At 46.4% G+C, this 24,851-nt stretch overlaps 1 protein-coding gene across 1 annotated transcript; it reads right to left on the reverse strand.

Moving 5' to 3' along the window:
- Positions 1-4,651: 4,651 nt before the first annotated feature.
- Positions 4,652-24,066, reverse strand: LOC123374310 (uncharacterized oxidoreductase C663.09c-like). Its single transcript, XM_045024135.1, has 3 exons — positions 23,433-24,066; positions 15,318-15,495; positions 4,652-5,298 (listed from the first exon to the last, which is right to left on the reverse strand). Exons 1-3 carry the CDS (start codon positions 23,757-23,759, stop codon positions 5,012-5,014), a joined length of 792 nt encoding a protein of 263 aa, XP_044880070.1. The 5' UTR covers positions 23,760-24,066; the 3' UTR covers positions 4,652-5,011.
- Positions 24,067-24,851: the final 785 nt, after the last annotated feature.

The raw sequence follows: 24,851 nt of genomic DNA on the forward strand, positions 1-24,851 counted from the left end.
CTAGTCTGGAGGAGAGCGGCTGAGGGTTGCCTCAGGAGGCTAGGTGCCTGATCATGATGGCGGAGGGGTGAGGGGGGGAGGGAGGGACACCCTGGGCCTGATAATATGCCCAAGGGGTCCAAAATTGCCACCAGGGTTGCCAGTGGGGCACTGAGGGGTCATGCCTGAGAATTCCCAGACCCGACTGGGGAATGTCCGAAGCCCCCAAAGCTCTCTCTGACCTAATAGAAGAGGATTGACAGTGTGACGGCTAAGGGGGGGCGGTGTGCGACTGCACCAATGGAGGCACCAAGTCCCTTGACAGGCGAGGATCGTGTGGTGATTGGTGCCGCTATGGAGAGCGGTGCCATGATGGCGACAGTGACTGTGACCCGTGCCGTGCCGGGGAGCGGTGCTGCGATGGGGGATTGGCGCCGTGATGATGACCAGTGCCGCGATGGAGACCAGTGTTGGGATAGAGAGCGGTGCCATGATGGTGAGTGGTGCCACAGTCAGCAGCTTGGAGAGGTTTGGTGCAAGGCGGTGCCGGTCCAAGCGGTGCCGTGAGGTCACCAAACACAATCTAGACCTCGAGCAGGACCATGTCCTGACAGCCAATGACGACCTCGAGCGTGAACGGCTCCGAGGATCGGGGCTGCAAGACCAGCGTCGCGAGTCTGACCGGTGTCGTGAGTCAGACTGGTGCGGTGCCAGGACTCTGAACGACGCCGGGACTCAGAGTGGTGTCGAGATGCTGGTCTGGGAGCGGACAGTCTGAACATTGCCGGTTTACCCCTTGATGGTACCGGGGCTCGGGTCGGTGGTCCTGGGATCGGGGACACCAGTGCCATCATTTCGATGGGCCCTCTAGCAGCCTTGAAGGTGTCCGCGGTGGAGGGCAATGTAACCTCCTCCACTTGCAGGGGCCCTTATGGCACGCGGCTGGTTTGAGCAGACAGAGGCCTAGTGGTTGTGTCAGACTTAGAGGCCTGGTCTGAGTTTTGCTCAGTCAGGCTTGCAGTGTCTGCTTTGGACCCATTGGAAGGTCCTCCCAAGGCTTGCTTTTTATGAGTGACCGGAGAATGGGAGTGGTGCCGGGGAGGACGCCTTTGAGGCCCAGGAGATTGTTGGTCCCTAGGAGGGCGTGCCAGGTCCTTCTGTGGCGCTGTGGACGGTACTGCTGGGGGAGCACTGCGCACTGAGGCACTTGGGCCTGCATCCTGAGAGGGACGCAGTGCAGACTCCATGAGGAGTTGCTTGAGGCAGATTTCTCTCTCCTTTCTTGTACGAGGCTTAAAGGCTTTACAGATTTTACACCTGTCTGCCTGATGAACCTCCCCCCGACACCTAAGGCAGGAGTCATGGGGATCGCCTGTGGGCATGGGCTTGCCACAAGAACTGCAGGGTTTGAAGCCCTGGGATGGAATGCCCCAGAGCCCCGCAGGGCACTCATTGGAGGGAAGGACCCCCACAACTGCTATGCTACACTTAACAACTAAGATAACTACTAACGATTAACTAACAAAGGTAACTATGTACAAAGAGAAGAGAAAGCTAGGGAGCAGTGGAGCACTTGATAACGAAACCACTGTTCCAATAACAGTCAAGGGCAGTAAGAAGGGACTGAGGGGGTGTCAGGCCGGCAGGGTCCTATATAGAGCACCATATTGGCGCCACTCCAGGGGGCTCCCCAGCCAACCTGAGGGGTAGCTGCTAGGGAAAAGTTTTCGACATCCGTGCACATGGCACACGCACACACCTAACTGGAATTGATATGAGCAAGCACGTGAAGAAGAATAGAATTTATTGTTTTAAAGTTCTCTCTGTGCCCACTGAAAATAGATTTTTATTGTCCTATCCCATTACAAGCTCTAATTAATCACAATAATACATTCTTCTGGCTGGTTGTTCTGTCTAGGGATACTGGACATCAATTTATTTTTATTTTTCTGGCCCATTTATAAAATATTCCCAGTACCAAGGTTTCAAGGAACACAGTTGTTTTTTTAAATACATCACCTCATTTTAATGAGGAAATAAAAAAGAAAGAGAGAGAAAATAAATACCAGTCCCTTCATATAAAGGCTTGGGAAAATGATTGGAGCTTAGTGACCATTATATTAATGATTAAGAGTAACAAATGATCATAATGGCTTACTAGGCATTATGAATAAACCACCAGATGCACAACATTTTCCCTTAGAGAAATAAGAAATTTAGCTGGATCAATCATTCTCTGTCGGAAGAAGGAAGGAAGAAATGGCAAGTTCTGATCTCTATCTGAAGAAGCTCTGACCATAACACAGTGTGGTCTTCACCTCTTCAATAACAAAATCCAGCCTAAACACAAGATCCAGAATGTGCCCACCTATAAAGGCAGCAGAAGGAAATAGGCCCACAATTGATATGGTGGCTATGAAATCCTGAGCCAATCAAGAAGAGCCATTGTTGGTTTTATGGCCTCTACATTTTAACTATGCCAGTCTTCATTCCTCATGTCCCTACCATTGATGCTGGAACAATTTGTATAGTGGGGGTGCTGAGAGACATTGAACCAAACTGTAAACCCTGTATATGATGGATATCACTTCAAGCCAGGGTATCTGGAAACATCCCCACACCTGTAGTCCCAGCACCTATGGTCCCTACCCCCTGGTTACTTAAACAAAATGAACACATACCAACAAATCAATTTTTGGAGTGGACTACCTCCTGCATATCAAAACAGATGAAAATAACACTGGGTTGAAAACAACACTGTTCCTAGTAGGGATTAGATTCCCAGATCAAGGAGAGAAAACACTGCTTTCTGACAACCATATAGACTAAACAATACTGGAGATTAGTTTCCTAGGTAATCTAGTGTAGTTTTATAAAACATTTTTCAGAAAAAGCTTTTCCCTTATCAGAGAAACCAAGCTAGAATCCTTGTTTCTGCTGCTCAGAGAATCCATGCTATAATCCTCCTACCAACCAAGTGTAAACCTGGTTATACCTAGCTTGGTTCCAATCATAGCGTACATGGGGCCTTCATGGGCAGTATGGAGTGTATAATATCCTCCTGACTTTTTAATAACGCTTAATACTGATATAGCACTTTGTGTCCATAGATCTCAAAACGTTTTATAAAAATGAAAAATCATCATTATTCTCATGTTACAGATGGGGAAACTGAAGCAATGGTGAAATAAACAAAACAAGTCAATGGCAGAGCTGGGCCTAAAGCTCAGGACCGCCTATCAACCAAATGCTTTCATTTCTTCAGACTATGCTACCTTCCATGTCACATACAGTATGTTCATGACATGGGCCCTTGTAAACGTCTCCCTCTTTGCGTTCTATAACAGAAACAAGGATTTATGTATGTCTCTCATTTCTGCCGGCTGTCTCTTATTTGTGTTACTTTCTTTTGTTCTGACTCCCTGAGCCTACCACACTGAAACCCCCCAACAATTTTTCATCAATGTTTTATTGTCCTGTTTTTAATACCCCAAGAAGATCTTCATATCTTTATTTTGCATATACACAAGTCTGATGTGATTTAGCTGTCACCAGCATGATCAAAGTTCTGAGTAGTCAGGTTGTGGACAACAAAACACAAGGACTGTAAACAGTATGCTTGGCCTAGTTTATATGATCTTCCCCACGTCACCAGTTGTTTGATTTTCTGCTTTCTAGTGCCTCTCGGAGTTGGACAAAGTTCACAGAGTAAAGAGTACTGCTCAATGATCTGTATAACAGTTTTGTCAGTCATTCTCTTGTCTCATGAGGTCAATCTCATGTGTACTGTGCAGCAACAATTTCACATAAGTCTGTAAGTGGCCTGATTTTTAGAATAAGTATGTACCTGTGCCTCCAACGGATATGAACCTGTGATGACATTGTCCAGTCCGAGTACACCACTACCTCGATATAACGCCACCCTATATAACACGAATTTGGATTTAACGTGGTAAAGCAGTGCTCCGGGGGAGGGGGGGGGCAGCGCACTCTGGTGGATCAAAGCAAGTTCAATATAACACGGTTTCACCTATAACGTGGTAAGATTTTTTGGCTCCCAAAGACAGCGTTGTATCGAGGTAGAGGTGTATTGAGAGTTACATTTGAACAACATGAACATCTCACTGAAACTTGCCAATCTTTCTTCTTTGTTATAACACGTGAAAATAAGCCAGAGCAACTATGACAAAATTGTAATCAGAATCTTATTCATGCTCTCATTGTATGGTAAATACTTCAAATGCAGTTAGCACCTGAGTTTTTAAGGGAGGTGTGTCTGTTTGTATGCAGGGGGTGGGGGTTCCCTGCAGCCAGTATCCTTTAAATGTGGCATTTGTCAATAAAAGAGGGGAAAAAAGAAAGGTGGGGAGAAAGAGAAGGTCTGCAGTAGACTTGCCCAAAATGGAGCCAATGTTCACAGCTTTGCACACTGAGTTCTGTTTTCATCACTGTCAGACGTCACCATTAGATTTGATTTGATCAGATCAGTCCTGCACTGTTGTATCACCTTTCAAACTGATAGCATAAAAAACAAAGAGAGAAGGTTACAGGCAACCACCTTTTGAAATGACTTGTCACCCACTGCTATGTAATCCCTTTTCTCTCTAACCTCACCCAATTTACAGAAACCAAGGAATGGTATCTGAATAAACAAACACAAATCTTTGCAGCAAATAATTAGTAGTATGCTTTTATTATCATTAATAAAATCATAACTATACCCTATACTTTATTGCACCTTTCGTAGGGACTCTCAAAACCCTTTACAAACATTAACAAATTTAGCTTCGAGAGCCTGAGGTTGGTAAGTTTTATCCACATTTACCACATAGTGAATTAGAGGCACAGAGAAGTTAAAGATTTGCTCAAAGTCATACAGCAAGTCAGTGACAGAACTGGGATTAAAATCTAATATCTTTTGGATGCTCTCATCATATGCCACAGCAAAAGGTTTACTAAAGCATTAATCTAGCTAGGTATTTATATTGCTCTCATCTCCACAGTACCGGCGTGCCTCCATTAAAACAAGTCTTTACCAAGGTATTGCAGATCCATCCCAAGCAAAGAACTTTCCTGTTTTCCCCATATCAAGGTTCTCAATAATATTCATTAGACAATTAACTGAATATTCTGGGGTGAACAGTTTGTCCTTGGGAACATTCCTGTGATAAGGCTTTGATAAGTCGGTATTCACAGTTCCTGGATGCAAAGAAACACACACCACCTTAGTTTTCCCTCTTCCAAGTTCAATGCTGAGATTCTTGGTAGCCATGTTCAAAGCTGCTTTAGACATTCTGTAGCTATACCATCCACCTAAGGCTAAAAGCAATATGTCAGGTAAGCAAGTTCTGCAAAGCCACAAGCAGCATTGTGTCATAATTGTAGCATGTTAATATAGTTGGCAGATTTCAGAATAATATATTAGTGAATATCCCTTTGGTCATTTGTTGGTACATATAGCATTGTCCCATAGTTTTTAGCCATGTGGAAGGCTGTATTTCTTTCATGGAAAAGATCTAGCAAAACCAATGGAATCATCATTATCTTGCTTGTCTTTCTAAAAGGTAAGTTCCTTGCTCAACCAGATGTTATGAATTTGATGCAAAAACCACTGCATAACATTCTGTGGTCTGTGTTATGCAAAAAGTGAAAATAGATTATCCTAATGGTCCTTCTGGCCTTAAAATCTATGAAGAACACAACAAAATAAGTAATTATAGAGAAAAGAACAGTGGACTCTTACTATTTACCCCTTAGTTTCCTTCTAAATTCAGTTATGTAGTATTTTTACATTTACCTCTCCATGTTTATTTGCCCACAGACAGATAGGAAGGTCAATGGCAGAACTGAGGCAAGTTTTCAGGACGTTCATTCTCCCAGTTCTGTACTCAATCTACTAGTTAACACTGAATTCAAGGTTCACGTTTACCTATTCAATGCTAGCAGTAGCTATCTGATTAAAAAAAAATACCATAGTGTCTATTTTAGAATTACTTGTGTTGGATAATTAATTCCCTGAGAGTATGAGTCACCTAGCCAGAAATGAGTTACACTCTCTAATTTTATACTAATATTATACATAAAAGAAAAGTTTTTTTTCCTTCTTTACTTTTCCTTCTTACTTTAGCACCGGGCGGGCAAACTTTTTGGCCTGAGGGCCGCATCAGGTTTCATAAATTGTATGGAGGGCCGGTTAGGGGAGGGTGTCCTGGCCTGGACCCCACCTCCTATCTGCCTCCGCCCCCGGACTCCTGCCCCATCCAACCCCACCCCATTCCCTGATGGCCCCCCCAGGACTTCCACCCCATTCAATCACCCCTTCTCCCTGTCTCCTGACTGCCCTGGAACCCCTGCCCCTAACTGCCCCCTGCCATCCCATCCAACCCCCCCCCAGCTGCCCCCTGGGATCCCTGCCCCCATTCAACCTCCCGTTTCCCCCTCTGACCGCCCCGACCCCTAGCCACACCCCGCCCCCTGACCATCACCCCAAACTCCCCTGCCCTCTATCCAACCCCCCCGCCCCCTTACCCTGCTGCTTGGAGCACTGATGGCTGGCGGCGCTACAGCCGCGCCGCCCGGCTGGAGCCAGGCTGCGCCGCCGCCACCACTACACAGCTCAGAGCACTGGGTCAGGCCGGGCTCTGCAGCTGCGCTGCCCCAGGAGCTCACAGCCCCACCGCCCAGAGCATTGCGCCGGCAGTGGAGCAAGCGAGCTTAGGCTGCGGGGGAAAGGGAACAGCAGGGGAGGGACTAGGGGCTACCCTCCCGGGCCAGCAGGATGGGCCCGCGGGGCGGATGTGGCCTGCAGGCCGTAGTTTGACCACCCCTGCTTTAGCATGTAATTAATCCTTTTCATAAAGTCTCAGAAATGCAGCTTTATGTAAAAGATTTTTTAAATTTACTGTTAGAATAATTCTCAACTTTTTATAAAGCTGTTTATCCAGAAAAATCCACAGTGTATTACAAATGATATATAAAAGGTGTATAAAGAAATGACTTCCGCACCCCCTAAATTCACACACATATGAGGTGAAACATGCAATGTATAAGTTAGTGCACAGCAGTACTATACAACAAAATACAAGTGAAAGATATATCTAATTTACAAGTGAAAGATATATCTAATTTAAACAGCAGGAGGAAGTTTAGAGAAACAAAAAGGAATAACTCAAAATGGAGTTTTGCCAAGACACCAGCATTAACATCCTATTCTTGAAAAAAGGGCCTTAGAATCTTCAGTTACCATAAGTGGTCAGGTTCTTTGGTGCTTTATAACACACTATCATTTTGTATCATGCCTTTCATAATTTCATTCTATACTAGGTGCAAGCAAAGTCTGAACAAAGAAGCCTGATATGTTTCAAAACCGCTGTTTCACTGGGAAAACTGACTGCAACTTGTAACAGAGTGGGATATGACAGGATCAAATTATGAACTCTATGTTCTACTGTGTGGAAACGGTACCTATGTGACAGTATAAATCTGAACTTGCCCAAGGGAAAGCCTCTTATTAGGCTGCAATCCAGACAGTCACCCTGCCTGGGAAAGGTGTTTGGCACCTCACTGCAGGGCTATCACCGAGAAGCCATCAAGACTGAAATCTGGGGCCACTGACTTTGTCTCTCAACTTCTGGCCCTAGCTCCACAGAACAATGCTTTTTCTACACAGGGGTTCACAATGTGGGAGGATGAACAACTATGGCTGGTGGATCTGGTGTTTCTCAGCCCTGGTCTACACTAAGCTCGGGGGTCGAACTAGGGTACGCGAATTCAGCTACGTGAATAACGTAGCTGAATTCTAACTACCCTAGTTCGACTTACTTACCGTCCAGACGCCGCGGAAGCGAACTCCGCGGCTCCAGGGTCGACTCCGGCAACTCCTCCTGCCGCGGTGGAGTACCGGAGTTCGAACTAGCGCTTCCGGGGTTCGAACTATCGCGTCTAGATCAGACGCGATAGTTCGAACTCCGAGCAGTCGAACTCGCCGCGTCGACCGTCCCGGTAAGTGTAAACGTACCCTTAGTCACATCACAAAGACAGAGACCCTATTCAAGAGGGAGGTTCTGTTCTGTGCAGGGGGCTGACCATTGCCAACCGTAAGAAGGACGTGCAGGAGAGATACTGCCCAGCTTGAAATGCTGATGAACCACTGACTCTCAGAAGGGGTGAGCTAAGACTAGGGGCATCTCAGGACTTTTCAAAAGATCTGTAACTGTGACCCAAGAACCTTTTAATGACAACTGGCCAGGGCGTGTACAGGGTTTATAGAAATCTCATGAGTCTTGTGTATACGTTCTAGTTCACTAAAGAATGCCACGTGATCTCGAATAAAAGCCATTGTCACAATGGTAATTAGTATAATTGTAAAATGTATGTACAGATACTATGTAAGGAGTTTATATATATATATATATACACACACACACACACACTGAAACACTATGTTTTTAAAGTTTGTATCAAGGTAGTGGTCACCAGCAAAGGTGAAAAACAGGTTTGCCTCCAGACAGGATGTAAATTAAGCATTGTAAGCTAATACAATGGATGCCCATTTACATAGGAAGTCAAATGTTAACAAGGAGGTGTGAAGTCAACACGGAAAGTGCACACTGGGAAAAAAAAACAAGTCACAGGTTCTTTCCAGTCTAAGAGTAAAGACAATGAACTTTGGGGGGAATTTCTGAAAGAGAAAGAAGACACGTTGGGATTCTGCATCTAGGAAGTAAACAGACAGCACATTTATATTCACGAAAACGGTGTCTGAGCCAACCTTGGTTGAAAATGCTGAAGAGAAACTTTCCATAAAACTTCATTAGATAGGAATTAACCTGTTACATTTAGTCTCTAGAAAGCGAGTTATGATTTTGTTTTATATGTAACCATTTCTTTCCAATATCCTTGCTCATTATTGCCTGAATCTTGGATTCCTGATAGTAAACTTATTCTTGTTTTCACTATAGAATCATAGAACTGTAAGGGACCTCAAGAGGTCATCTAGTCCAGTCTCCTGCACTCAAGGCAGACTAAGTATTATCTAGACCATCCCTGACAGGTGTTCCTCCAACCTGCTCTTAAAAATCCCCAAATGATGGAGATTCCACAACCTCCCTAGGCAATTTATTCCAGTGCTTAACCACCCTGACAGTTAGGAAGTTTTTCCTAATGTCCAACCTAAATCTCCCTTGCTGCAATTTAAGCCCATTGCTTCTTGTCCTATCCTTAGAGGTTAAGAAAAACAATTTTTCTCCCTCCTCCTTGTAACCAACTTTTATGTACTTGAAAACTGTTATCAAGTCCCCTCTCAGTCTTCTCTTCTCCAGACTATAAATATATCTAAGTGCTATGGCGTTAAGCAAAGTGCTGATCCTGAGCTAACTCTTACAAGCTAGTGTGTCTACCACTGTTCCCTTGGGAACAGCATGGTTGATAGTTCTAGGGGTGTTCAGTGGATAAGGAGCTGACAATATAGGGAATGCTCTGAGAGGGTTCAGAGGTTGGTGTGGGCCATTCACTAACCTGCACAGAGGGAATGAGAGCCTGAACAGGCCCTGAAGGAAGTGCTTGGTGTGTTGCCAGAGGCTGGTAGATTCAGGGAACTGATTCACAGCAGGTACCAAGAAGGTTGCCTCACGCGTAAGGGCAAGTGGTGGTGAGGTGTCTCACAACCCTGGGTACCCCAGGGCAGTGTCACAGTAACTCTTGAGTCTTTTAAGAGTAAAAATTACTATGGTTAAGAAATTCTATTGCTAAGCCTGTGTTTTCCTGCCACATTGTCACTGAAGGGTTTAAACTAAAAGCCCAGATAGCCCAGAGCCTAAGTGAAAGCATGTGTAAGTGAGCAGAAGGTCCAGGAGACCTGAGACACTGGTTTCAGCATTTAGGGAAACTGGACTGCAGCACCTACACATCCCAAACAAGGGCATCAGAGAAGAGTTGTAGGCCTGGGAATGTGACCTAGTCTCAGAGCTAGAAACATTAACTAGACTCTACCCAGACCCTATTGACTCAGAAGCACATGGGACCCAGTGATTGGATCCACTCACAACAGACTGACCATAAAGTGGGGCAGAGGATCAGTTTGTAACATAAGTAACAAATCCTGTTCCTATGATTCTGCCTTCTCATTCATAACTTGTATTAGGCTTACCAGCCCCAAACCTTACCCTTTTCAAGGCACAGAAACATCCAATGTTATGGTTACTGCTTAGTAGACCAACAGTAAAGCCATCCAAATTGACAATAGTCAAAATATTTATTGAGTTCATGTTCCAATTTATTTTGAGATTTGTTCCTGTTAAGCTTCTACTGATATGATAAGAATCACAAGTTGGCTTAAAGTGTGAATGTAATAAACTGATGCAATGGAGCCCCTTTCTTTCCAGGTCACTTTTTATTGGCTCAGGCTCTCTTTTTTACATTTTGAAAAATAATTGCTGGGGCTGTTCTGAAGACTCCTATTCCGGATAGTTGAGAACACACAAAGGCATTTACATTGTATATTTTATGCAAACCTGCAAAAGAAGAAACAGTCAGTACTCTCCGATGTGGAAAGAAACCATCCCAAAGAGTCAAATCCTCCATTACCTGCACAGTCAAATCCCTTATTTAAAGTATTGTGTTGCAAAGAAAGCAGGATCATCAATGACTATCTGGAGAAATTATAAACACGTCTGGTTAATAGAGTTTTACGTCTCTTGTCCAGGTAAATTGTAAATATACTCACCAGTCATTTATGATTAAAACAAAGCGCTTCATCAAAGTCACACGAGCCTCTCTAACAGGTATTTGTAAATGTAGAAGTCAGAACTCAGAGTTTAAATAAAACTTTTTAAACTGTTCTACATGTTAGGACTATCAATCTTGACATTTTCCTTACAAATTCAATTATTTCTGTTAATATTCATACAGCCATATAAATGTTTATGGCACTTTACTGAACACATACGATGCAGGGTGAAATACACGTTTTGCCATTGGCTTTGACAGTGCCAGTATTTCACCCACAGTCCATACCCTGGAACTAAGGGTATATCTATACAGCAGCTGCCAGGTATGATTCCCAGCTTGAATAGACATACACATGCTAGCTCTGCTGGAGCTAGCTAGCAGCACTAAAAACAGCAGTGTGACGGCAGCAGCACAAGCAGCGGCTTGGGCTAGCTGCCTGAATACATACTCAGGGAGCTGGTCAGGATTGTACTCAGGCAGCTAGCCTGAACCCCTTTGGCCACACTGCTATTTTTGGTGCTCTAGCTCAAGCAGAGTTACCAGCCAGGAGCAGGATCCAGCCAACCAGCTCTCCAGGGGAGCAGGGGTTTTCTTGTCAATTTCACAGTTCCTGCCGTGAAATTGACAAGACAGCCGATGTAGGGTAGACACTGCCTCCCCCTAACTATGCTGAAATAGGCCCTATGCCTCTCATGGAGGTGGAGTTATTATGTTAGGGAACCCCTACACTAGCAGAGTTACAGCACCAGCAGTTACAGTGCTGCTTAGAGGTCACTGAAGGGAATCCGCTGTTGTGTGTTCATACTGTCAGCTGCCTGCGCAATAGCATGTTCACACTTGCAGCGGTATTCAGAGCGGTGCACTCTGGGCAGCTATCCCACAGAGCATCTCTTCCTCTTCTGCCATTGAGTTGTGGGAAGGTGGAGGGGGTCACAGGGCATCGTGGGTCCTGTCCCAATGCCCCATGATGCATTGCTTCATATCCCAGCAATCCTTGTGCTTCCGTCTGCATTTGGTGTCATCTTTCAACGGTTTATGTACTGCACACTGTGCCTCTTCAGTCTGCAGGAATGGATCCCCACTGTTGACCAATATGTTGCTTATCACGAAATGCAGTGGAGTTATTCCTTAAACTACAATGGCAAGAGGAGTGCGACATTGATCTCGCCATGCATAGTAGCTACAACATGAGATTGCTTGTGGCATTCACGGAGGTGCTAACCACAGTGGAATGCTGCTTTTGGGCTCAGGAAACAAGCACTGAGTGGTGGGATCACATCGTGATGCAAGCCTGGGATGACGAGCAGTGGCTGCAGAACTTTTGGATGAGGAAAGCCACATTCATGGGACTGTGTGACGAGCTCGCCCCAGCTCTGCAGCACAAAGACACAAGAATGAGAGCTGCCCTGTTGTTGGAGAACTGTGTGGCAATTGCACTGTGGAAGCTGGCTACTCCAGACTGCTACCGATTGATCGCTAACCAGTTCGGAGTGGGAAAGTCAACCGTTGGACTTGTGTTGATGGAAGTGTGCAGGGCCATTAATCGCATCCTGTGCAGAAAGACCATGACTCTGGGCAACGTGAGTGACATTGTGGATGGCTTTGCACAAATGGGCTTCCCTAACTGTGGAGGGGTGATAGATGGCACGCATATTCCAATACTGGCACCAAACCATCTAGCCTCCGAGTACATTAATTGGAAAGGGTATTTCTCAATGGTTCTCCAGGCACTTGTGGATCACTGTGGGCGTTTCATGGACATTAACGCAGGCTGGTCCGGAAAGGTGCATGACACATGCATCTTTTGGAACACTGGCCTGTTCAGGAAGCTGCAAGCGGGGACTTTCTTCCCAGACCAGAAGATCACTGTAGGAGAAGTCAAAATGCCCATTATGATCCTGCGAGACCCTGCCTACCCCTTAATGCTATGGCTTATGAAGCCATACATGTGGAACCTTGATAGTAGCAAGGAGCGGTTCAACAACAGGCACAGATTTAAAACTCAGCCACTATTCACACACCTGTCACTAACTGGCTGACCCCAGGCCATAAGACCCCCAAAATGGTGAGTAACTGCAGGGACAGGGGAGATCAGTGTTCCAGGACTGTACTGTACAGTGGCCATGTGGCTCTCAGGGGAAAGCCAGCACTGTAGCAGGGGCCTGATAATCATTCCTGTCCCCACATTTTCCACAGGCTCTGTTCATTACGGAAGATATCTCACCGTTGAGGGTAAGCAGGGAATCAAGAGAGGGTCTTCTCCAAGACTGCGGCTTCACCCTGGCCCTTATGTGGCTCACCTGTGTGCAGCAATGGTCCCCCCACCCAGTGACGGCAGAGTGGCATGGGAAAGTTACCCTTAATGGGGCAGGAAACAAAGCAGCTCTGCCAAAGAACCTGCGGCAGTGGATTGCCCAGTATCTCCATGAGAGTTTCCTGGAGATCTCTGAGGCAGATTCCCATGAAGTGATTCCCTCACTGTTCCGCCACTCAGACTAGACATGCGGTGGTATGCATATCATATAGACCCATGCCTGCTTTCTACAACCCTCCTGCCTCCAAAAATTTGCTTCATCGATTCCCAAAATCAAATCCACTTACCAGGAGCCTCCTCTTCTGTTTGCACTTCATCAAGCTCCGACAGCTGTGACTGGCTAGCCTACTCCGGGGTAGATAAGAGCTCCAAGCTGCATGCATCTCTAACCTCCAAGTCATCCTCTGCCTCTGGGTCCCCCTCCCCCTCCTCGTCCAAGATTTCCTCCTCCTGGCTCGGTCCATTCTCGACTGGCACGTGAGCCTCCAAAGTATCCACAGCAACCTTTGCAGTGGAGGTGGGGTCGCCACCAAGTATCGCGTTCAGCTCTTTGTAGAACCGGCAGCTCATGGGCGCAGCACCGGAGTGGCAGTTTGCCTCCCACGCCTTGTGGTAGGCGTTCTGCAGCAACTTTGCTGTGACCCTGCACTGCAATGTGTCCTGGTCATGGCCCCTTTCTGTCATGCATCGTGAAATCTGTCCATAGGTATCATAATTCCTATGACTGGAGCGCAGCTGGGACTGGACGGACTCCTCTCCCCAAATGCTGATGAGGTCCAGCAGCTCTGCATTGTTTAAAGCAGGGGATCTGCTGGTGCATGGAGCAGGCATGGTCATCTGGAAAGATGCGCTGAGACCACTGCACACATCACCGAGCAAACAGGAAAGGGACTTTCAAAATTCCCAAGGAATTTACAGGTGGGAATGATGGTTGGTCACCTGAGGGCAGGGCAGTAGAGTTCAAACCAATGACTAGTGAGGCAAGAACAGGCATTGTGGGACACTCCCCAGAGGCCAATCACAGCGCTGTAATCAACCTGGGTATCTACACTGTCACCGTGGCGCTGTAACCCTGGCGCAGAAAGCCATACGCCTCTTGTCGGGGTGGTTTTTTTACAGCGCTGCAACTGCACAGTTTCTGCGCACTAAGTGGCTTGGCAGTGTGTACACCTCAGGAGTTACAGCACAGAAAGCTGCCTTACTGCACAGAAACTTGCCAGTGTAGAGAAGGCCTCAGGCCACGCACTTACATCCGTGGGAGGAAGGCTGAAGTGTAGACACTGACATAATTAGGTCAACATAAGCTGCTTTATGTTGACCTACCTGTGTAGTGTATACCAGCCCTGAGGCCTTTTACTCTTGTAACAAGTGTTATTTGATCTTTTATGACTGAAGTCTGAGTTTCACATCTCACACAAAAAGCATCATGTGAAATCCTGGCTCTGTTGAAATCACTGGCAAAATTCTGATTGACTTTAATTGAGCCAGGATTTCACTCATCATCTTCAGCATCAGAATGACCCGTTGCATCAAGCTTGGGACATCAGCTCAATATTGAGTCAAAGGGGAAAATGCCACACAACGAATCCATACCAATATCAATTCCTGAAGTCTGTGAGTTCTCACTCTAGGTATCCAATTCAATGACTGGCCCAGCCCAACACTGCTTAATTCATGAGATTTGACAAAGTCACATCCCCAAACGGTATAGCTAAAAGTCACAACAGATCCAAAAATTGCATTTAATGTCTCTAAAGTTTATATTAAAGAGACTTACCTATCCAAACACTGATCTTACAAATTATGAGGGATAAAATGAAACCCTCTACTTAAATTATAAGAAATGTTTACAAAAAATTTTTGGAATGGATTTTTAAAATACTCCTTCAATATTCATAGTGCACATACTGTCTTGAATGTTTGATAAATAAATATGTCATTCACCACATGCACCTGAACAAACAGGAATATACAAATTTTAAAATTAAAAAATTGCTGCAGCATACACCACCATCATTACTTTTAGCAGCGAGATAATTCAATATATATTCGTTAGCCAACATATCAGTACAATTTAAGCAGAGTTATTCTTTTCACTGCACAAACCATTTTTGCAGGAAAAATATAAATTAAGATGCAGTAATGCTTAGAAAATTATAATGATCTTCTACATTGTTATTAGCTACGCTGGCCCACACCAGCTGGATGTTATAAAACATTAATATATCAATCATTTATCTTCTTATATGAAAAATAATTAGGTTACTGCATAACATTCATGTCAAACAGTACTTACCATTGTCTCCTATGGAGCCTACTTTAGCTGTCAGGTTCACCAGTATGGCCCTATGCTGTTTGGCCTGGTCAGCAAACTGATGTCCAAATGCTCCAGTTCCTTTCCGCAACAGAGGGGCAAAATATTTAGCCATCACTAGGGGCCCTATGGTATTTGTTGCCAATGTTATGGAAAGACCCTAGAACATAAAAAAACAAGAAAAGAAGAAGAAGAAGAAATAAGTAGAAACTGCAAAGGTAAATAGCCTACAGCCAGCAAATGCCAGCCTTAAAGTTCCATTTTGTGCTAACAAATGATATGAAATCATCTCATCATCTCTCATCATCTCAGTGTGATATCATTATCACTAACAAACTGGGTCCTGACTTGGCCCATCTGAAATGCTGGCCCTGGTATACTGTAATGTAAGGGGTGACCCTTCCAGAAGTGTTGACAAATCCATATTACTATAGTTTACATTGTGGTGATGCTCAAAAATCCAGAGAGGATCAGAGTCCCATTATGTAGCAGAAGGTATTATCTGTCCTGAGGAGCATTCTTTTTTAAAAAGACAAAAGATAAAAGGTGGGAGAAACCATGCAAGCAAAGTAATGTGCACATGCCTTATTAATTCCATTTCTTCTTCCTTGTCAAATAAATTATTACCAGTAATTCATTTTTGTTTAGTTAGAGTCAATATGGAGCATTGCTGCTTTGTGGCATTTTGTAACATGCACTTAGGCCTGGTCTACACTAGGACTTTAATTCGAATTTAGCAGCGTTAATTCGAACTAACCGCTCAACCGTCCACACCAGGAAGCCATTTAATTCAAACTAGAGGGCTCTTTAGTTCGAATTTGGTACTCCACCCCAACAGGTGGAGTAACGCTAAATTCGACATGGCTAGCTCGAATTAGGCTAGGTGTGGATGCAAATCGAACTTAGTAGCTCCGGGAGCTATCCCACAGTGCACCACTCTGTTGACGCTCTGGACAGCAGTCCGAGCTTGGATTCTCTGACCAGCCACACAGGAAATGACCCGGAAAAATTTGAATTCATTTTCCTGTCTGGGCACTTTGAATCTGACGTCCTGGCTGGACATCGGGGCGAGCTCCGCAGCACCTGCAACGATGCAGAACTCTCCAGCAGAGGAGTTCATGTTATCTGTGAATAGAAAGAGGGACCCAGCATAGACTGACTGGGAACTCTTCGATCTGATCGGTGTGTGGGGCGAGGAGTCTGTGCTTTCGGAGCTGCGCTCCAAAACAGGGAATGCGAAGACCTACGAGAAGGTCTCCAAAGCCATGAGAGACAGAGGATACAGGCGGGATGCAACGCAGCGCCGCGTGAAAATCAAGGACCCCAGACAAGGCTACCAAAAAATCAAAGCGGCAAACGGACGCTACGGAGCCTGCCACCACTGCCCCACCAGTGACCGTGGACTCTGACGATGGGACAGTGTCGACGGCCAGTTCCTCGGTGATGTTCGCGGACGGGGAAGATGAGGAAGGGTTTGTGGAGGACGAGGCAGGCGAGAGCGCTTACAACGCTGGTTTCCCCGACAGCCAGGATCTATTCATCACCGTCACGGAGATCCCCCAACAACCCTCCCCGGCCATTAACCCGGACCCTGAATCAGGTGAAGGAGCAGTCGGTAAGTGCTTTAACCATGTTAACTTTTATTCTTAATATAACAGGAATCTTAACTGTGTGAAAAGGAGGACTCTCTATATATGGGGATAGAACAGAAATCATCCTTGGAGATCTCCACGAAGCTCTCCTTGCGTTAATCGAAAAGCATCAGCAGGAGGTTCCTGAGGAGAGCTGCCTTATTGGGTGCTCCGTGGTAGCACAGTTTTCCGCGCAAGGCTTTCATGAGGTACTCAGGGAGCACTGCCTCCCCGAGCACGGCTGCATCGGGCCCTGGTTCATGCTAGCTTTCATGCAGCATGCGCTCTCTATCTCCTTCAGTGACCCTCCTCAGGGTGATTTCGCTCGGAGACTCCTGCATCTAATTAGGTTAATTACTGTAATTTTACGCCTGGTCCAAAGTATTTTTAAAAAATCTAAGGACAGACGGCATAGCACAGACTCAGCACGCAGCTGCGTGACGAGCGTAACGGAAAGCCAAAGAATATAATGGACGCTCATGGAGGGAGGGGGGAATGAGGACGCAAGGTATCCCACAGTTCCTGCTGTCTCCGAAAAGTATTTGCATTCTTGGATGAGCTCCAAATGCTTCTAGGGTCAAACACAGTGTCTGCGGTGGGTCAGGGCATAGTTCGGCAATTTGCGCACACACCCCACCCACCACCAGAAGTGAAAACAATCCTCTGTTGACTCTTTTACATGTCACCCTATCTTTACTGAATGCTGCAGATAGACGCGATGGTGCAGCACGCTATGGATGGCTGATGATGAGGATGGATTTCCATCTTTTTGTACCATCAGCCTATTGGCACATGGGGCAGTGCAAAAGGGCTGGTAACCATGCCGACTAGTATCAGTAAGGTTAATCAAGGGCGCCTGTCCCTAATTTTTGATGGCTGATGGTACAATATGGCTGGTAACCGTCCTCATCATTGCAACAGGGGGCTGAGCTCCATCAGCCCCCACCCTTCATTGTAAATAAAAGATTCAATTGCCCCTGGACTAGCAGAGGGATGATGGGCTCCTTCATCCACACTCCTTAATGTCCTGCCTGGACTATCATTGCAGCTGGAGGCTTCCTTCCACTCATTTCTCACAAACAAGTCACTGTGTCTTATTCCTGCATTCTTTATTACTTCATCACACAAGTGGGGGGACAATGGTATGGTAGCCCAGGAAGGCTGGGGTAACAACGGAATAAACAGGTGGTGTTGTTGCAGGAGCACCCCCTGTGAATAGCATACAGCTCATAATATATGCAGGATCAGACACAGAGCAGCTGTGCTCTCTGGTTCTATGATACAGTGGTTCTCTAGTACACTTGCCCATAATCTAGGCAGGACTGATTCTATTTTTAGATACCAAAAAGGAGGATTGACTCAGGGAGTCATTCCCAATTTTTGCTTTTGCGCCCCTGGCTGCTCGGCCAGGGGCACTTATGACAGCAGCAAATGGTGCAGTGCAAAAGGACAGGTAACCATGCCCATCTTATTACCATCTTATTACCAATTTATGGTATGGTTGATGGTACAATATGGCTGGTAACCATCTCTGCTGTCATGCAAAAGCAAAAGCATGCTGCTGTGTAGCGCTGCTGGCCCGCCTCTGTCAGCGGCATCTAGTACACATACGGTGACATACACAAAAGGCAAAACAGTGTCCATGGTTGCCACGCTATGGCGTATGCCAGGGCAATTCTGGGAAAACGGGCTTGAAATGATTGTCTGCCGTTGCTTTCCCAGAGGAAGGAATGACTGGCAACATTTACCCAGAATCCACCGCGAAAATGATTTGTGCCCCAGCTGGCACAGGGGTCTCAACCCAGAATTCACAGAGACAGCCTAGACTCAGTTAATTGTTCGCAAAAATGTATCTTTGCAAGGAATTCACTCCCTGTTTCCCAGCTCACAGCTTCCACTGTCTCCAGACCTGCCACAGCATCCCCCTCGCAGAGGCTGGCAAAGATTAGGCGGCGAAAGAAAAAGACAAGGGACAAGATGTTCGAGGAACGTATGGGCTGCTACCTAGCAGAGGCGGACCAGCAGAGCCAGTGGAGGGAGACCGTCTCTCTGTGCCAGTGCTCACACAGCGAACGGGAGGAGAGGTGGCGTGAGGAAGACAAGCAGGCGACTGAAACAATGCTTGGACTAGTGAGGGAGCAAACGGACACGCTCAGGCGCCTTGTGGATGTTCTGCAGGACCGCAGGAGGACAGAGACACCCTGCAGTGTATCTGCAACCGCACTCCCCCGCCACAAAGTCCCATACCCCCCTCACCGAAAATAATCAGGAGGAGGGGCGGCCGGGGACGTGAATACTGTCACTGCACCACAGCACAGTGCTCAAGTACCCAAAAGCTCTCATACCCTACATTTGCCGAAGTCCTTCACTTCCAGACTCACAGTAGTCCCAATCCCAGTCCCATCCCCTAACTGTCTACTTAATTAATAAACATGCTTTGCTGTTAATTACTGTTTCTGTTATGTTTTTTCAAAGAAGACTGTGTTTGAATGGGGGGCGTGGGGAAGGGGGTGGTTAATTGCATAGGACAGTCACCTTTCCCAGGGTACAGACACGGGGGCAGGATCAGCAGCGGGTCACACACACGGTGCAGTCAGTAGGCACCCTGGTCGGTTTTTGGAGGTGGTTTCCAGGATCTGTGTGGGCGGGGGAGATGTGACTTTGCAACGGGGGAGGGCGGTTACAGATCTTATACAGCGGTCCTTGTCCTGGACCGCTGAGTCACGCAGCTGAGGAATCTGTATCCGTCCTCCTCCACCACAAGGTCACATATCCGCCCGCACACAGAATTCCATAAAGAGGGATGGCAGGCTCTGTTGAAAGAAGCCTTCCGTCACTGCGGACCGCTCTAGGAGCAGGAGCCTGTCATTCCTTGAGTTTAGAGGCGGTCTTTACATCACCGCACACCCTACCCAGCACAGCCTGCGTCCCAGTTTCAACCCTTTCACGAAAAGTCATGAATAAAGAAACCTTTGTTAAGTAATAATGGGACATGTATTTTATTTTTACACATGTGCTGGAAGTGGGGGTAACGGGGTGAACGGGGTATGTAACCGAAGAGGAGAGTCAACAGTAACTGGGTAAAGAAACAGGGGCAGGTTCAGCTTCTCTGTAAAGAAACTGAACAGTCACAGGTCACGCTGCTCGCTGCTCGCTGGTATTTGAAGAGTTCCTTGTCGCTGTCCCAGGCGCCTGTATAGGGCTTCATGAGCAAGTGCATTAGCGGGCAGGCTGGGTCCCCGAGGATGACTATAGGCATCTGCACATCCACAACAGTTATTTCGTGGTCCGGGAAGAAACTACCTTCCTGCAGGTGTCTGAGCAGCCCACAGTTCCTGAAAACACACGCATCATGAACCTTGCCCGGCCACCCGACGTTGATGTTTGTAAAACGTCCCCTATGGTCCCCCAGTGCTTGCAGCACCATTGAAAAGTAGCCCAATTTCTCAGCAGCTGACTGTGGAAGAGGTGGACGATAAAGTGCGAGGAGGAGAAAACGGCGATGATCGCAGCGGGCTCCGTGCTTGCAGTGCTGTGGCGTCCGCGCTGTCACTGACCAGAAAAGTGCACGAACAGATTGCCCGCAAGCGCTTTCAAGGAGGGAGGGAGGGAGGTTGTGATTGACGGTTCAATGACGACACTTACCCAAAACCACCCTCGACACATTTCTCCCCCCAGCAGGCATTGGGGGCTCTACCCAGCATTCCAATGGGCAGCGGGGACTGCGGGAACTGTGGGATAGCTTCCCACAGTGCACCGCTTCCAAAGTCGACGCTGGCCCCGTGAATGTGCACTCAGAAATTCGAATTAGTGTATCTAGTATGGATACACAAATTCGACTTCATAAGGTCGAATCCACAAATTCGAACTAAGTTGATTCGAAATAGTCTTGTAGTGTAGACAAGGCCTTATTGAAGAGTCTGTTGGGCTAGTTAAATTAAAATGATTTAACCTAAAACACAAAGTAGCATATATTTTTTTTCTTTTTACTGTCCACTGACACGGAAAACAAAGAATTAAACTACTTTAGCTCTTTCTGATTTTGCTGATATTGTTTGAACTTTGAAACGTTGGTCACTGGGTATCTGCAAATAAACAATTGGTACTAAAACATGTTGTTTAGTCACAGGAGCATACAGGTTTAAACGAAGAGATCGTAGCTCAAATTATCTATTCAGGTCATCAGAATTTCAAACTATAATGACAGTCAATTTATGTATACTTTGGAGTTAAATGATTAACTAGGAATACTAGAGTGAAGGTCACGAAGGCCATTCCATTCTAAGGCTCCAATACTGCAAAGATTTATGCATGTGCTTAACTTTAAGCATGTGAGGACTCCATTGAGTTCTTTACAGCATCAAGGCTAATACATTTATTTTTCTTTTCTAAGAATTTTCTAAAAAATCTCAAACTTAAGTCTCAGCCCAGGAAACCAACAAGATGAATTAAATTAAGAAAAGAAACAAGAGTTACTTAACACACAACACAAGATGAAGGGATGGAACAGGCAACTTCTGTAACTAAGGTTATGTCTACACTAACGCTTTTGTTGGTAAAACTTTCTGTTGGTCAGGGGTGTGAAAAAACACTCCTGACTGACACAGTTTCACCGACAAAAGCACCAGTGTGGACAGAGCTATGTTGGTGGGAGACTCTCTCCCGCCGACTTAGTTACCAACACTCGTTGGGGGTGGTTTCGTTATGCCAACAGGAGAACTCTCTCCCGCTGGCATAGAGTGGCTACACGGGAGACTTTACAGCAGCACAGCAACTGCTGTACAACTGTGCCACTCTAAGGTCTGTAGTGTAGTCACAGCCTACAGAAAAACAGGGAAAAAGGAATTGCCCACTTAGCAGACAGTTATGCTTAGTGAACTCATTTCATGTTCAGAAAGAGACAAAACGAACACATAAACCCCCAAACCATTATATTGTTATTACACAAGGTTAGGGATCCGATGAAGACACAGTGGGATTCTCAAAAGCACCTAAGTGAAGCACAAGTCTCATTGAAAACCCATCCTTAATTAGAAATGCTGGCTAGCTGCAGGGATGCATAGCCAAACCTGAGTTGCACTGCACTGTGACCCCTGAGGCCAGATTGCAACACACAGAGAGGAACCCAGGCCCAGACCTACGTGACTGGAGCTGACCCCATTGCAAGGTCAGGTGAGTGCAATGTGGGCTTCCCCTCCAACTCTTCTCCCTGCAGCCCCCCCTCCGTGGTAATTTCTTTGGAAGAGTGGAGGCCCTCAATGTCAGGTTTTGCCCCAGGCTCCCTGAAGCTCAGTGGAGCCCTGGCTAGTTGGTCTACTGTGAAACCAGTGGAAAATAAATTTACTTCCACAGCCATTATTGTGGAACATGATGTAAGGATGTATGTTTGGGGAGATGAGGGAAGGGATTGCTTTTTGTTATTTCATAGCTCTCTGAAAAGTGTGCTATTGCCATTTTTCCTTTTTTTACCCTCACTAGAGTCTGTTAAGTTATTTTTGAGTTGTGCTAACTGGCCAAAATACGTTTTATTCAACATATTTTTCAAACATTCTTTGCAGTTGCATAATGCAAATGTAATTACTCCTCAATGTGCTATATGTTTAGACCATGCTAGTTTTGAAAGAAAGTTCTGAAGGCCCGAAAATTACAACTTGAACATACACGGTGCATTTTCATAACTGAAATATATCTGCACAGTTCCAGATGGGCACACTCCATCTATCTGGAAGCATGGATGCTGAAGAACAGGTGTCCAAACAGGCCCTCTAAATTTGGGTACCTTGCGTGTCCCTTTTTTATTTTCCCATTGGTTGTTATTTTTAATTACATAAACACATTCAGTTCAAATTTCATGCATCCTGGAGCTTTGCACTCCAGAGTGCACTGTGCATTGTTGAGCATACAACAATGGGAATGGCTGGCTGGAGAAAAAGCCCACTAGACCTGTTTCTGTTGCCATTAAAACTCCTTTCTCCTGGCATTGGATGAGGTCCAGCAGGTGGCATGTCTTTTCTTCTCAGGCCGCTAGTCACCTATTTCAAAACGGACATGCTTTTAAAGCCATTATGCACTTTCAGGTGTCTACTGATATATTTATTGAAATACACCAGCTGCAACCAGATGTCCTCAAGCAATGGCTTCACAGTTACCAAGCCACCTTCAATAAAAAAAATCACCCTCTCCTTCAGACCTTTTTCCATTAACAAGGACACACACACACACACCCTTCTCTCCACAGCATGTCAATGTAGCCAGCTGAGATTAATTGGCAAAGACTTAAACCGACACACAATTTGGACAAAAACCCTGAGCAACTGAGCTCGGAGGGAATGCCCTTGCTCAGAGAGCTATTGGCAGAACGGGGGGTCTTCCAGTTAATCCCACAGGAGCGAAATACAGCAGGTCTGCACGAACTACGCTTTTTTTGACCTCATTGATGTTTCCACTGAGGGAAACTCTGGCCCACCTCTGCTGAGACCTCCTGCAGGCTCGTCTCTCCTCTGGCGCTGGGGTGCAACATCGCCCCAGAGTTGATGAGTAGGTCCAGCCGGCCATGCTCCTTCGCCACGGCTTCCGCTGCCTCTCGGATCTCTGCCTCCCGAGTGGCATCCAGCCGCAGCACAGTGAGCTTCTGGGGATACAGCCTTTGCAGCGCTTGTAAGGCGCTGGCTGCTTCGGGGCTCCTGCAGGTAGCGAGCACTCTCGCCTCTTTCCGTGCGGATAAAATGTGTTTGCAGAAGTGCAGGCCGAGTCCCCTGCTGGCTCCCTGCACAAGGACCACCCCTCCTGCCATCGCCCCTCCAGCTACACCTAATCCTCCCCAGCCCGATGCCGTATGCTGCCCACTAAACCCACAGGGTTATGCCCTCCGCCCAGGCAGCCCCAAGAAACCAGGGGCCCCCTACCGCTCCCTAACTGATAAGTGCTAGTGACATGCTGCATTCGCCACACAGGTGCATGCCTGGAGAAGGGTCCTTCCTGGCAGAACAGACCCAGTTCGCTTGCACCTTTGCATGGGCCAGGGAAGCTGCTGCAGCTCTCAATAGGCACAGGAAATGCATGTTCGCAACACTCCCGGATTTCTGTCGCACTGTATAGCATCACATGCCTTCAGCCCCTGCTCTTAGCTGCAGGGGAGGTGTGTGAAGACAACTGGGATTCGTAGTGCCCTGTCTCGTTTCCGTGTCGGCAGCTCATAGGGTTCGGACTCCATTTCCCGGGACTGCCTAGGCTAGGAAAGAGGTTATGAAAAAGCGGCATAGGAAAAAGCCCGCTTTCCTGCCCAAAGGACCCTGGGAAATGAAGTCCCAGTCCCGTTAGCTCCCACAACAAAGTCGGCACCGGGAACTAACTACATCTTCAGTATTCTGGTCAGTAAGGCTGGCTGTATTAGCCCTCCACGCTTATCAGTGCTGTCAAAGTGTAAAAAATTGAGGACAGACCTATCATGTAATTGTAGATCATGCAGCTATTGTTCCCTCTCCCCCCACACAGGGGGCAGTCCAGGTGAGCTTCTCCATGCCCAAGAATAAGAGGGAGTTAGAGAAGCATAAGGGGATGAAAAGAGAGATGTTAGCCATAGTGATTCCTATTTTATTGTGAGAGTCACAATATATTTGGTGTTTTTCTTAAAAAGCATCAGCTCCTGGAATCAAGTGGCTATGCGAGAATCTCAGCTTTCATTTAAAAAAAAGTTAGGTCCATATAAGAACATAAGAGTGGTCATACTGGGTGAGACCAAAGGTCCATCTTGCCCAGTATCCTGTCTTCTGACAGTGGCCAATACCAAGTGCCCCAGAGGGAATGAACAGAACAGGTAATCATCAAGTGATCCATTCCCTGTTGTTCATTCTCAGCTTCTGGCACACAGAGGCTAGGGACACCA

The sequence above is a fragment of the Mauremys mutica genome, chromosome 7 (assembly GCF_020497125.1).
Source record: "Mauremys mutica isolate MM-2020 ecotype Southern chromosome 7, ASM2049712v1, whole genome shotgun sequence".
Classification (NCBI taxonomy): Eukaryota; Metazoa; Chordata; order Testudines; family Geoemydidae; genus Mauremys; species Mauremys mutica.